This window comes from Sorex fumeus, unplaced genomic scaffold (assembly GCF_029834395.1).
Source record: "Sorex fumeus unplaced genomic scaffold, SorFum_2.1 ptg000082l, whole genome shotgun sequence".
In the NCBI taxonomy this organism is placed as follows: domain Eukaryota; kingdom Metazoa; phylum Chordata; class Mammalia; order Eulipotyphla; family Soricidae; genus Sorex; species Sorex fumeus.
This window is the reverse complement of record NW_026606139.1, coordinates 4,029,110-4,043,431: the sequence shown is the minus strand read 5'-3', so window position 1 is coordinate 4,043,431 and position 14,322 is coordinate 4,029,110. Positions and strand designations below refer to the sequence as shown.

Genomic DNA, 14,322 nt, shown 5'->3' with positions numbered 1-14,322 from the left:
CTACCCACTGTACTATCTCTCCAGCACACCCCACCCCCGTTTTTTATTATTCATTTATTTGTTTGTTTGCTTTTTGGGTTATACCCAGCGATGCACAGGGTTTACTCCAGGCTCTGCACTAAGGAATTACCCCTGGTAGTGCTCAGGGATGCTGAGAATCGAACCCGGGTCAGCTCGTGCAAGGCAAATGCCCTACCCGCTGTGCTATTACTCCAGCCCCCTCTGGTTTTTTATTTTTGTAAATAACTTTTACTTCTATTCAGTACTCTTGAATATATCTGAAAATGTAGAAAGCATCTTCTACATTGTCTACAAAGCAAACTAAGAAAGCAAAGCATTTTAGTTTGAAGCCCAAGGTTAGGTAAAGTTTAATATAGTCGTTATTTTAGGGATTGTGAATAACCTTGACATTAATTTTTTTGGCTTATGTAGTCCATGACTATAGCTGTGTCTAATTTACTGCCATATTTTCAGCTTCTAGAATATAGGAATTATTTAAAAATACCTGATTAATATATTTGGAGTGATGCTGGAGTGATAGCACAGCAGTAGGGCATTTGCCTTGCGCGCAGCCAGCCCGGCCGAGCCGGGTTCGATTCCTCCGCCCCTCTCGGAGAGCCCGGCAAGCTACCGAGAGTATTCGATATGCCAGACACAGTAACAACAAAGTCTCCAATGGAGACGTTACTGGGCCCGCTCGAGCAAATCGATGAACAACGGGAGGACAGTTTGCTTGTTTTTTTGGCAGATAGATCTAAAGCTATAGAAATAGGTAGATTATTCAAAATTTAGGTTTCATATTCATAGTTATTATGTTATTTATTAATAATAATAATAATAATAAGTCCTCCCGTTGTTCATCAATTTGCTCGAGCGGACCCAGTAACGTCTCCATCATGAGACTTGTTGTTACTGTGTTTGGCATATCATTATTTTTTAAAATTTCTGGCTACACCTGGCTGTGCTCAGGACTCCCTTCTGACTCTGTAGTATGGGATCACCCTTGACAGTTCTTGGGGGACCACTTGAGGTGCCAGGGATCGAGCCTGTGTGCGCAAGGCAAGTGCCTTACCTGCGGTGCCAGGTTGTATTCTTCTAGCAACTTTATAAGGAACTACCTCATGATCATTTTTTACATTGCGAAGGATAGCTCTCTGTAACAAACATGAAATGGCCATTATACGTTTGTTGGTAGTGGGGCTGCCAGTATTCAGCTTTCCATGGACATTTGGGTTATTTTTATCTTTTGTGTATTGCAAATAATATGTCCTTGAACTGCAGCTTCCCCACATAGGCTGCTCTACACGTCAGTATAAAACACGTCCAGAGAAGTGAGACAGACAGCAGCAGATCTCTGTCATTCCTCTTGGTGTTTAGGGGGTGGCTCACGACCCAGAGAGGCAGACTGGTTCATGCCGGGCTCTGCTAGTCAAGGGACTGAGTTCAGTTGAGGACTAGTTCTGAGAAGCATAGTGTTTATTTATTTATTTATTTTTGCTTTCTGGGTCACACCCAGATGCTCAGGGGTTCCTCCTGGCTCATGCACTCAGGAATCGCTCCTGGTGGTGCTCGGGGGACCATATGGGATGCTGGGGATCAAACCTGTGTCGGTCATGTTGGCTGCGTGCAAGGCAAACGCCCTACCCGCTGTGCTATCGCTCCAGCCCCGAAGTATAGTGTTTGAAGTTCTACTTTCCCCACAAGGGGATCGGTTGATCCCTTTGTTTGATTTACATTCTGCTTTAATTTTACCCTTGATACTGGAAAATGCTTTATAGTATTTACCTCATTCGTCTGAGTATTATTGTTAGATGTTTGTAGGCCTCACTCCCAGATCTGTTCTTTTGAGTGGTGGGAAATTCCTTGTTATTGCATCTTTCATAGTTCTGGCAAAGTATTTTGTGTAGTACAAGTTGAAGCTATTAATATTTATAGATGAATAGGTAAAAGAATTTTAAGTTTTGCAAAATTTTAGTTCTAATGAACTACTTTCGTAAGCTACATCAAATCCTTTAAAGAAGATAGAAATAAGTAGCCACTGGGGCTTGAGTGATAGTACAGTAGGAGGGCAGTGGCCTTGCCCATGGCCAGCCCAGATTTGATCCTTCTGCCTCATAGAGTCCCCTGAGCCTGCCAGGAGCGATCCCTGAGTGCAGAGCCAGAAGTAAGCCCTGAGTATCACCAGTGTGACCAGGAATTGTACAAAGGTCTCCTTCAGGGCCAGAGGGCAGCACAGCAGGTGCGGCGCTTGCCTTGCACATGGCTGACCCGGAGTCAATCCTCGGCATCCCATGTGGTCCCCTGAGCACTACCAGGAGTGATTCCTGAATGCAGAGCCAGGACGAATCCCAAAGCACTGAGCGTTGCTGGGTGTGGCCCCAAAATAAAAAAGAAAAGTCTCCTCCAGTTTAATCATTTCAGAAACCTGATGTCTAAAAATTACCATTGAAATTAATTCACAAACCACATAGTTCACTCACTTAAAGCATATAATTCAGTAGCTTTTCGTTTATTCACAAAGTTGTACAACCATTACTAAAAGCAATTTTGGAACATTTCATTACCCCCCGGGCATTCATTAACCTACACGTCCCTTTGGGTTTGCCTTTTCTGGACAGTGGAATCACACCATATGATGTAGTCTTCTGTGACTGGTTTCTTTTGCTTAGTCTGATGTCTTCATAGTTCATACACATGGTAGCACATGTCCTTTTATTGCTAAAAAAATCCTGTTATATGGATATATACCATCTTTATTTATCTATTCAGCTTTTCGTGGACATTTGGGTTATTTTTGTCTTTTGTCTATTGCAAATAATACTGCTCTAAGCATTCGTATTTCAGTTTTTTTTTGGGAGACCCAAGCAGTGCTCAAGAGAACTAGGGGCACCTCCTGGCATTTATCCATCAAAAATGACTAGTGGTTCAGTGGAAGGACCTGAGGATGGGGTGCTGCCCAGGCTCTGTGGCGCTGGGAATTCCCCCAACCTTGGAAACTTGGGGGCCTCCAGAGAAGCACATGGTGTTGCTTGGGGGACCATGTAGTTCTGGGGATTGAATCAGAGTCAACCTTAGTCAAGGCAAGTGCCTTGATCTCTTCTCAGGCCTCCCATTTACTCGGGTTTGTGTGTGTGTGTGTGTGTGTGTGTGTGTGTGTGTGTGTGTGTATGTATGTGTATGTGTGTCTGTGTCTGTGTCTGTCTGCCTGCCTGTCTGGGGCCATACCCAGCAATGCTCAGGGGTTACTCCTGGCTCTGCACTTAGGAATATAAAATGCCGGAGATTGAACCCTGGTCAGCCACATGCAAGGCAAGTGCCTTACTCGCTGTACTATCTCTCTAGTTCCTCACTTACTAGTTTTTTTTTTTTTTGATATCCGTTTGATTTCTCTTGAATACAGCTAGGATTGAAATTTCTGGGCCATATGGTTACTCTATATTTATTTAACCTTTTGAAGAACTGTCAGACTGTTTTCCAAGAAGTTACATCATTTTGCATTTCTATTAGGAATGTATGAGAGCTTCAGTGTCTCTACATTCTTATCAACCTTGTTATTATCTGTCTTTTTTGATTATAGTCATCCTCGTGGGTGTGAGGTGGTTATCTCATTGTGGTTTTGATTTTCATTTCCCCGATGGCTGATGATATCAATATACTTTCATATTCTTGTTGGCCTTTGTATAATCTGCTGTGGAGAAATGTCTATTCAGATACTCTCCTTGTTTTCAGTGAAGCCATTGTCTTTTAAAAAAACATTTATTTGGGCAGGATAGATAGTGCATCGGTAAGGCACTTGCCTTGCACGAGGCCAGCCTAGGTTTGATTGCCAGCACCACTCGGTCTCCTGAACACTGCTAAGAGTGATTCCTCAGCTCAGTCAAGCATAAGCTTTAAGGGTGGAGTGATAGCATGGCAGGTAGGGCGTTTGTCTTGCATGCTGCCGACCTGGGTTCGATTCCCAGCATCCCATATGGTCCCCTAAGCACCACTAGGAGTAATTCCTGAGTGCAGAGCCAGGAGTAACCCCTGTGCATCGCTGGGTGTGATCCAAAAGGCAAAAAAGAAAAGAAAAGAAAAGAATAAGCTCTAAGTATTGCTCGGTGTGGCCAAAATCCCCCCAACCCCCTCCAAAAAAAGTTTAAAAAAATTTAGTTTTTAATCTTCCTTTCTTTATTGTTGTGATAATACATGGCCAGATACTGTGTTTGCACTTTTTTTGTTTGTTGGTTTCTGGACAACATTGTTGTGCTCGGGGGCTGGGTGTTCCTGGCTTTGTGCTCAAGAGTTCTTGGGGGACCACAGAGGATGCCCAGGATTCAACTCGGGTTGACCACGTATGAGACAAGTGCCTGACGCATTGTAAACCGCTCCGGCCTCCACCTCCGCCTCCTCCGCTCCCTCCTCTTCTCTTCCACCTCCCTTTGCCACCTCCCTCCTTCCTCTTCCTCCCCTTTCCTTCTTCTTTTTCTCTCCTCCACACCAGACGATGCCGAGGGGTTACTCCTGGCTCTGCACTCAGGAATTACTCCTGGCAGTGCTCGGGGGATCTTTTGGGTTACCGGGGATAGAACCCAGTTCGACCACGTGCAAGGGAAATGCTGTATTATTCTAATTGCCTCCTCTTTTTCTTCTTTAAAAAAATTTATATTATTTTCGGGAAAGCAGCTCACTGGCTTCCATATCCAGGGGCAGGAGGCCGTCCGCAAAGAAAGCCAAAATACTAAGGCAGAGTAAGTGATGAAGTGATTTTCGGGGCGTGCCTGGCAATGCTCAGGGCTTATTCCTGACCCTGTTACGGGATCATGTCTGGTATGGCTTGGGGTATTATATGTGGTGCTGGGGCTTGAACCCGGGTCATCTGCATGCAAGGCAAGTAACTTACCTGCTGTACTACCTTTCTGACCCCAGCTGTCCGTCTTTTGAAAGTTTAATGATGTTAAGTCCAACAGTCAGTTAAATTCATTTTGAACCAATTTTTACATCGGTATGAGCTAGGGGTCCAGTTGCCATTCTTTCGTTTGTGTGTGTCCAGTTGTTCCAGCATCATCAAGACTAATTCTACACCATGGAATTGTCTCGACATCCTTGTGAGAATAATTTGATTATAATTAATTTGTTTTGAAGAACATTTGTTGTGAAGAACACTCACATTGTTTCCCTTTTCCCTCAAGGTTGTTTCTAATTTTTTGTTAATTAAAATTTTATTTTGGGGGCTGGAGAGAGAGTACAGGAAAGTGTTTGCCTTGCATGCAACCAACCCTTACCTCATCCCAGGCACTGCATATGGTCCTCTTAGCACTGCTAGGAGTGATCCCACATCTCAGAGCCTGAAATGAGCCCTGAGCACAGTCAGATGTGGTCCAACCCCCTTCCCTCCAGTTGTTTTTGAGAGGTGGGTGATACATCTCAGAAATAGAGTACTTGTCTTGCATGTGTGAAACCCTGAGTTCGTTCTTAGCACACATACAGAAGTTTTTGAAGCAATCTCAAACTTGTAGAAAAGGTGTGATGCAAGTTTCCTTCCTTCCTTCCTTCCTTCCTTCCTTCCTTCCTTCCTTCCTTCCTTCCTTCCTACTTTTCTTTCCCTCCTTTCCTTCCTTCTTTCCCTCCCTCCCCTCCCCCCTTCTTCCCTCCCTCCCTTCCCTCCCTACCCTCTCTTCCCCCCTTCTTGTCACACTCAGAGATGCTCAGGACTTACTTCTGGCTCTGCACTCTGGGATCAATCCTGGCTTGGCTTGGGGACCATAGTGCATTTCAGGGATCACACCTAGGTTGGCCATGTACTGTTTGGTCCCAGATTTTTATTTTCTTGAGCCATTGAGAAAGTAAGTTGCAAACATGAAAAGCCCTGTAACTGTTTCAAAAACAGGAATATTTTATAGAACCCAATGATAAGGGCCGGAGAGATAGTACAGTGGGTATGCGACTGACCTGGGTTTGATCATTGGCACCACGTATGCTCCAGAATCGGGAGTAAACTTTGAGTACTGGCCGGGTGTCTCTCGCCCCCCCCTAAAAAAAAAAACAAAATCAAAACAAAAGAACAACCCTCCTCCCCACCAAATAAAAAACCCAAACAGGACAGAACACAGTATGGTTATCAAAGTCAGAAAACTCCCATTGTTGCATTACTATCCTCTTACCATATTATTCTTTGATCTCATCTAATAGTCTGGCTGAGAATCACACATTGTGTTTAATTGTCATGGTCCCCTAATCTTCTCCAACCTGTACTGGTTTCTCAGTTTTTCTTGACTTTCACTTGATTTTTTTTTTTTTTTTGATGATTATAGGCTACAGGCTATCTCTCTGTCTGCCTGTCTGTCTGTCTTCCTACCTTTTTTTGGTAAATTGTCTCAATCTCAGTTTGCCCGAGGTTATCGCTTAGATGTAGTTTATACATATGATTTGTTAGGAATATCACAGAAGTGCTGCTATATCTTCCTCAGTGCTTCTGTCATTGTTAGTCTGTGAATTTTGATTACTTGATAATGGTGGCATGTTTGCCGGACTAGTCTGTTAGTCTTTTGTTTTGGTTTTTGGCCAGAACCAGTGGTGCTCAGGGCTTACTCCTGGCTGTGTACTCAGAGATGACTCCAGGTGGACTTGGGAGGCCATACGAGATGCTGTGGTTCGAACCCAGGTCAGCACGTGCAAGACAAGGGCCGTTCTGCTGTGCTGTCTTTCCAGACCATATGTTAGTCTTTAATCAAAAATATTTTGGTACTCCTCATCTTTACTTTTTGCTTTTCATGTATAAATGCCTATTTTGTTTAATGGATATTTTAATGGAGCGATAGCACAGCGGTAGGGCGTTCGCCTTGCACGCAGCCAACATGGCCGACCCGAGTTCGATTCCTCCGCCCCTCTCGGAGAGCCCGGCAAGCTACCGAGAGTATTCGATATGCCAGACACAGTAACAACAAAGTCTCCAATGGAGACGTTACTGGGCCCGCTCGAGCAAATCGACGATCAACGGGAGGGCCTTTACCTTTACCTTTACCTTTGTATTGATTTGTATTTATACTCTAGTTATCTGAAATTTGCTTGACTCCCGTTGTTCCAGACATGATGGGCTTTCTTCAAGCTGGCCTCTTTGTTTTTTGTCATGGGTCCTTATTCTTTGAGCACTTGGCTTACTCTTTGGTACAACACGATGTGCCAGATTCATTTGGTCCTGGTTCTGCTTCACTTCCGCCTGGAACCAGCCATTTCTTCAGAGTCTGAAACCCTGGCTTTCTTTACTTAAGTAGGATTAGAAATTAAGGACTGGATGCTAGAAATGTATGTTGGAGTGTTACAAGTCCCAGGATCTCTCAGGGGACCAAGATAGAAAACAGATACTGGCTTTAAATGTGCAGATATTTCTCTATGTCCATTAGTTCACAGTATTGTGATTTCAGTCCAAGTCACCGGAGTTCCTTCCTTCCTTCCTTCCTTCCTTCCTTCCTTCCTTCCTTCCTTCCTTCCTTCCTTCCTTTTTGAGCCCTCAGTGCTCAGGGCTTACTCTTGACTCTGTGCTCAGGGATCACTCTTGGCTGTGCCATGTCACTCTTGGAGGACCATATGGGATTCTGAGGATCGAACCCGGATCGGCTGTGTGCAAGCTTCATTTTGTGTTGTGCGCTGCATTTGGAGGCCACCTGGAGGACTGTGTCCTCAATAGCTTGAACCCCAGCACTGCGTTAGTGTCAGAGGGCATGGGTCCCTTGATTCCGCTTCATTCAGATTCAGCAGCCCACGCTGGGCTGCCCCCCTGGGGTCTACTCTAGAGCCTGAGGCCTGTGCCCAAGCTGCCTCCAGTGAACGCTGCCCTCTCACGCCCATTCTCGGCCTCTTGGCCATCAAACTCCCAATGGCTAGTCCCACTTAATAGCTTTGGAACGAAAACTAAAACTAAGTGTGATGGAAGTTCATGGTGTCTTTTTAGAGGTGATGATGGTTCTTTCAGACATATTTTCAAAATGAAAAATCAGTACTTTTTTAGTTCGCTCTATACATGTATGTAGGTGTACACTCTGCACCCCCCCAGAAAGAAAGAAAGAAAGAAAGAAAGAAAGAAAGAAAGAAAGAAAGAAAGAAAGGAGGAAAAGAAAGGTCTCTTCTGCATGGGGGCGGGGGAACGAGAAAGAAAATGGTCAAAGTCATTGGAACTGAAGATTTTGCCTGCAAAACTGAGCTTACATGGAGAGAGGGAGTTGGGGGGGGGGTGATTCCTGGGTCACTGGTGGACTTTTTGTTGATGGGTCTGGTATTGGAATGATGTATCCATGAAAAGTATGATTCAAAGTAATGTAGATCCTGGTACCTCAATAAAAGTAAAGTACAGTAAGGTAAAGGCCCTCCCGTTGATCATCGATTTGCTCGAGCGGGCCCAGTAGCGTCTCCATTGGAGACTTTGTTGTTACTGTGTCTGGCATCTCGAATACGTCACGGGGAGCTTGCCAGGCTCTGCCGGGCGGGCGAGATCCTCTCGGTAGCTTGCCGGGCTCTCCGAGAGGGGCGGAGGAATCGAACTCGGGTCGGCCATGTGGGCTGCGTGCAAGGCAAACGCCCTACCGCTGTGCTATCGCTCCAGCCCTCAATAAAAATGGTTAAAAAAATCAGTACTTTTAAAGAAGGATAAAAACTCAGATAACTTGATTCTTTGTCTGGTTTTGGGTCAGACCTGGCAGTGCTTAGCGGTTTAAGTACTGCATTTAGAAATTAATCCTGGCAGTGCTTGGGGGAACCTGGCTCTGCATTTAGAAATTAATCCTGGCAGTGCTTGGGGGAACCACGCACTTGTGGGATGCTGGAGATCGAACCCAGCTCAGCCACATGCAAGGCAAGTGCTCTAGCTGCTGTATTATCACTCTGCCCCACCATACTTTTTGTTGGTTTTTTATTCGAAATTTTCACTTAAAATTATTTAAATTTTGAAGTGCCCTACCCACTGGTTCTTTTAAAGGACTGCTTCCTTTGTCTGATGTTCAATATTTAGCATGCAGTAACAATTTTATTTATAATTACTTGAATCCTAGTGTACATTGGTTAATGAGCTGACCCTAAGGAACTTATAAAATAAATGTTCATTTCTATCTACAAAACAATTTTTGTTTCTCTTCTAGCACTTCCACCAAAGCCACCTAAGCCAATGACTTCAGCTGTTACAAATGGAGTGAAGGAAAGTGCTCTCTCCCTTCAGGATGCAGAATGGTACTGGGGGGATATTTCAAGGTAACTAGATTGCGACTGCAGTTGGACATGTGTAAAATACTATTTTGAGAATTGGTTAAAATTAAACACTTAATACCTTGCCAACTTTTAATTTAAGGATTACGCTTAAGGGGCTGCAGTGATAATACAATGAGTAGGGGGTTTGCCCTGGCATTCCCTATGGCCCCCCAAGCATCACAGAGGAGTGATTTCTGAACAGAGAACCAGTAGTAACCCCTGAGCATTGCTGGGTGTGTGCCCCCCAAAAAACAAAACGGAAAATAAAAGATTTCATTTACAGGGGCCAGGAGATAGTGCATGGGGTAAGTAAGGTGCTTGCCTCCCTCTCTCTCTATTGCATCTAATTCTGGTTCAGATCCTCAGTTTACACCAGTAATGGTTCCCTTAGATACTACCGGGAGTAACATCTGTGCACAGAGCCAGGAATAGCCCCGGAGCATGCTGGGTGTGGCCCCCACACAATAAATAGAGATTACCCTTAGATTGAGGCCCGGGGGCTAGCTTATCGGGCTGGAGCCCTGGGTTCAGTATGGGCACTGCCTCGTCCCCCTAGCACGGAATGGGGAATGGTCCTCAGCATTGCTGAGAGTGACCCAAAAACCAGGGAAAGAAAAGAGATTGCCTTTACAAGAATATGTGGGCCAGAGAGAGAGTACAAAGGTTAAGGCGTTTGCCCTGCATGTGACTGACCCTGGCTTGATCCCTAGCACTGTACATTATCCCTCCCAGTACTGATACCTAAGCCGAGAGGCAGGAGTAAATCCTGAGCCCCACCAGGTGCGGGCCACCCCGATACCCTCCCACAAAGAAAGAGAAAGTGTCTGTTAGATACCACTTAAATATAGTTTTTAAGGTTATGTGGTTCAGTAATTCAAGAATCTTACAGCCTGCCACTCCAAGTGTTTTCATTTTGCTCCTGATAGTCCTAAACTAACTCTCCGACTGAGTTTCTTATTTATGTGAATTCAAATTGGAGAATCAAATTGAAAAGTTGTGAACTTAATGAATTATGCCCCCTTTGATCGGACATAGCTGTCCCTGTTGCTTAAATGTAATCTTCTTTCTAAACATGGCTGTTTTCCCCTGAAAATTTACAAGTTCAGACCTGCCTAGGGAAGCCCTAAAGGCTTAATAGAAACACTGTCCCCTGTAGACAGTTGAATTCTAGACAAGTTTAAGAAGCAACTCGCTGTTGCTTGGGTGGAAGGACACCAAAAATCGGAACAGTAAACTTCTCTAGAGGAGACCTGAACGCCCCCCAGTTATAATTTATTTCTAAGGTATTTACAGCAATATAGTTACAATGATCTTAGTTATCGCCTCCTAAGTAGCCTTAATAATAATATGTGGAGAGAACAATAGATGATTCTAATTTTTCATTTTTCCTACAATCTTGTTCTTCAGGGAGGAAGTAAATGACAAATTACGGGATATGCCAGATGGTACCTTCTTGGTGAGAGATGCCTCCACAAAAATGCAAGGAGATTATACTTTGACTTTGCGGTGAGTCATTTTTAAGCATTTTGGCTAGTTTTCTGCATTTATTTCTGGAGACATAAATATTTCTGTATTTTATTTAAATATGCATATATTTAATTAAATTTAGATATATATTTCTTAATTATTTGGCTGTCCTTTTTCTGTATTTTTTGTACACAGTCTGTGCGCTTCTATATATTTTATGCATTAATATGTCATATAAAAATGACAACTTTTATTTTTATGTACCGATTAAATGAAAAGGTTAAAATTTCCAAATGTGGAAAAGTCAGAAATATGGCAAAAAATAACCATACGAGGTTAGTAAAATTAAGGGCATGTTCTAAATTTATTAGTGATATCTTGGGAGCCTACCCCACAGATAAACCTATTATTTACTTCAGACAGTAACAAAATATAATTTAGTCTGATAGTAAGTAGAAGATGACGTAATTAGTTTGTTTTCCTTGCTGTTCTTATGGGCATATTAGAATCTTACAGTTGATGTGTATATCCTTGTATATCCTTGTATGTTTACAAAGATGGGATAGAAATTTTAAAAGATTAGGAAAATTGTGTAAGATAGTTACACATTTGGTTATTGACATAGCCTCATTATAGTAAAGCCTTTTCAGTGCTACAGCCAGAGGGGTTTAAGGTGCCTGCCTTGCACGTGAATGACCAGGATTGACCCCTGGCATTCTAGATGGTCCCCTGAGTATTGCCAGGAATGATTCCTGAGCACTGCTGGGTATGTCCAAAAGAAACCCCTTCTCCCCTGGCCTCCCCTTTCGTCAGTTTCATTTTCATGCTTATATATTAATAAGCAAAAAAAGTTTATTTTAAAGAGACTGCTTAAATAAATAATAGAAACAGCAATACTTTATACTAAACTTTATGTACTTTATTTTATATTTGAATTTCATGGCAATCTTCTTCTTTTTTTTTTTTCCTTTTTGGGTCATACCTGGCGATGCACAGGGCTTACTCCTGGCTCTGCACTCAGGAATTATTCCTGGCGGTACTCAGGGGATCATATGGGATGCTGGGAATCGATCCCAGGTTGGCCACGTGCAAGGCAAATGCCCTACCCACAGTGCTATCACACCAGCCCCTCATGGTAACCTTCTTATTATGAATAGTTCTAGATACTGATTTTCCATTTTATGCGTTTGAGACTAGATATAGTTAAGAAACTTACTTTGAATGTGGGTAACTAGCTAGGCTTCTGTTTGACCACTCAGCAGGAATGGGTAAACCATTGGCCATTTTTCTTTCGTTATCGTAACCTCACCTTTAAGGAACATTATTATGGACACATATTTCTAGAAAAAGATTATTGTCTTGATTGTAATCCTAACTTAATTAAGTATACTTCTGTGCTGGGTATTTGCATGTTAAGTGCTCCAGGCTCAGACTCCAGCCCCCTTCTCCTCCTGTACTCATTCTTCCAAGCTGAGCTTGTTACGTCTGAAGATTTTTGTTTTTTGTTTATTTTTGGGCCACACTGGCTATGCTCAGGGCTCATTCCTGGTTCTGCACTCAGGGATCATTCCAGATAGGCTTCGGGGCCCTGATGGGCCGGGATCAAAACTAGGTTAGCCATATGCAAGGCTAACACCCTACCTACTGCACTATCGTACCACCCCCTGTGTAAAGATTTTATTTATTTATTTTTTGGACCACACCCATCTATGCTCAGGGGTTACTCCTGGCTCTGCACTTAGTAATCACTCCTGGCGGTGCTTGGGGGAACCATATGGGATGCCAGAGATTGAACCCAGGTTGACCGCACGCAAGGATGCCCTACCCACTGTACTACTGGCCCCCGATGAAAGATTTTAATATACATCTAGAGGGTGAGGATTCAGAAACTTCATCTCCAGCGCTGACCTTCAAAACTTCAGATGGGATATTGTCCAGATATCCTGCTTGACTTTCCTATTGAGATAACTAGTGGAGGTGGGCGGGGGGCTGGGGGGAGGGACGGTTGGGGGGGTGGGAGGTAGGCGTGTTAATTTTAACATGACTAAAGCAGATTTTTTGGTTTCTAACTCAGCATTGCTTAGAGTGTACTCCTGGCTCTGTGCTCAGGGACCACTCTGGTGGGACTTGGGGAACCATATGGGGTGGCAGGGGCTGAAATTGGATCTTCAGGTGCAAGACAAGTGCTCTATCCACTGTAGTAGTATTCTGGCCCCTAAGCCTACTTCTTTTTTTTTTTTTTTTTTAGGGGCCACTGATGTATTTGGTATTTTTATTTAGAAATAAAATTTATTTCTTTTTCTTTTTTTTTATCTAAGCCTATTTCTTATATCTCATGCCTTCCCAGTCTCTCTGCTTATTACTTTCAGTCCCACTAACCTTCCTGTACATCAGACAAGTGAAACTTATTTCTACCTTGTTGTTCAATAGTTGTTCTTCTTTCTAATCTTGACACAATTGGCTCTTTTTTATTATCCAGATATCTGCATAAATGCTATCTCTTGGTGTTGCCCTAACTGCTCAATTCAAAAGTAGACATTCAAGTTACATATTACCTCAATTTAATATTCCATATTGGCTGCTCACTGTGTAGTTATTTCCACTCACTGTATTTATCTCACCCCAGTAGAATTTAAAACTCTGAAACTGGAGACTGTGTTTAATCACTGCTCTATTCCTGTGTTGAGGTTACAGGCACACCTCAGTGATGTCAGTGAGTTCAGTGGTGTGCACATGAGTCAGGTTGCAGATTGCCATCATAATGTGACTATTACAATAAAATGAGTCACAGGAATTCTCCCAGGGCATATAAAAGGCATATTTACACTATACTATAGTTTAGTCTATGTGCATAGAATCATGTGTAAACATGTCAAGAAAAAAGTATTATCGTGGCTGGAGAGATGGCACAGCAGGCAGGGTGCTTGTTTTGCTTGTGGCCAGCAGTGTTTGATCTCTGGAACACTGTATGGTCTCCCCAGCCCCGCAAAGAGATATCATTGAGCACAGAGTGAGGAATAAGCCCAGAGCACCCCTGGGTGTGGCCCCCAAACTAAATCCCTGAACAAAGGAAAAATTGCATAATTAAAAATAATTTGCCATAAAAAATTTAGCCAGTGTTTGAGTCTAGTAATTTTTTGCTGACAGAGGGTCTCAGGGTTGACGGCTGTCCACTGATGTATTCTGTATTATCTGCAGATTGGGGTGGTGTGACAACTTCTCAAAACTAGTTAACCTACAGTTTGGAGCAATAGTAGAGTGGGTTAGGGTGCTTGCTTTGCAGGCGGCAAACCAGGTTTGGTACTCGGCATCCCATATGGTCCTCCGAACATCACCAGAAGTAACTCCTGAGTGCAGAGCCAGGAGTAACTCCTGAACGTCACTGGTTGTGACCCCCCCCCCCCAAAAAAAAAGGTAAACATTAAGTTTGCTGCATCTGTTAAATCTTCATTTTCTCTGCAGCATGTGTTACTGTGTTTTGGAGTTTGTGAGCCCTTTCAGGCACTGACCGGGGACCCGGAGCCATTTCCAATGATGCACGTGCTTCATTTATCAGATATAATTGCACGGCATAAAGAGATGTATAGAGGCATTTTTGACCAGGCCTGTAATTCAGCACTGGAGCACTTGCTTCACATA

General features: G+C 43.4%; 1 protein-coding gene across 1 annotated transcript in view; it reads left to right on the top strand.

Annotated features, from left to right (window-relative positions):
- PIK3R3 (phosphoinositide-3-kinase regulatory subunit 3) overlaps window positions 1-14,322 on the top strand; it is a 75,668-nt gene that overhangs the window by 31,584 nt on the left and 29,762 nt on the right. The window contains exons 2-3 of the mRNA XM_056130921.1: window positions 9,111-9,219; window positions 10,624-10,722. Coding sequence (XP_055986896.1) covers window positions 9,111-9,219; window positions 10,624-10,722 — 208 coding nt within the window. The remainder of the gene's footprint in view (window positions 1-9,110; window positions 9,220-10,623; window positions 10,723-14,322) is intronic.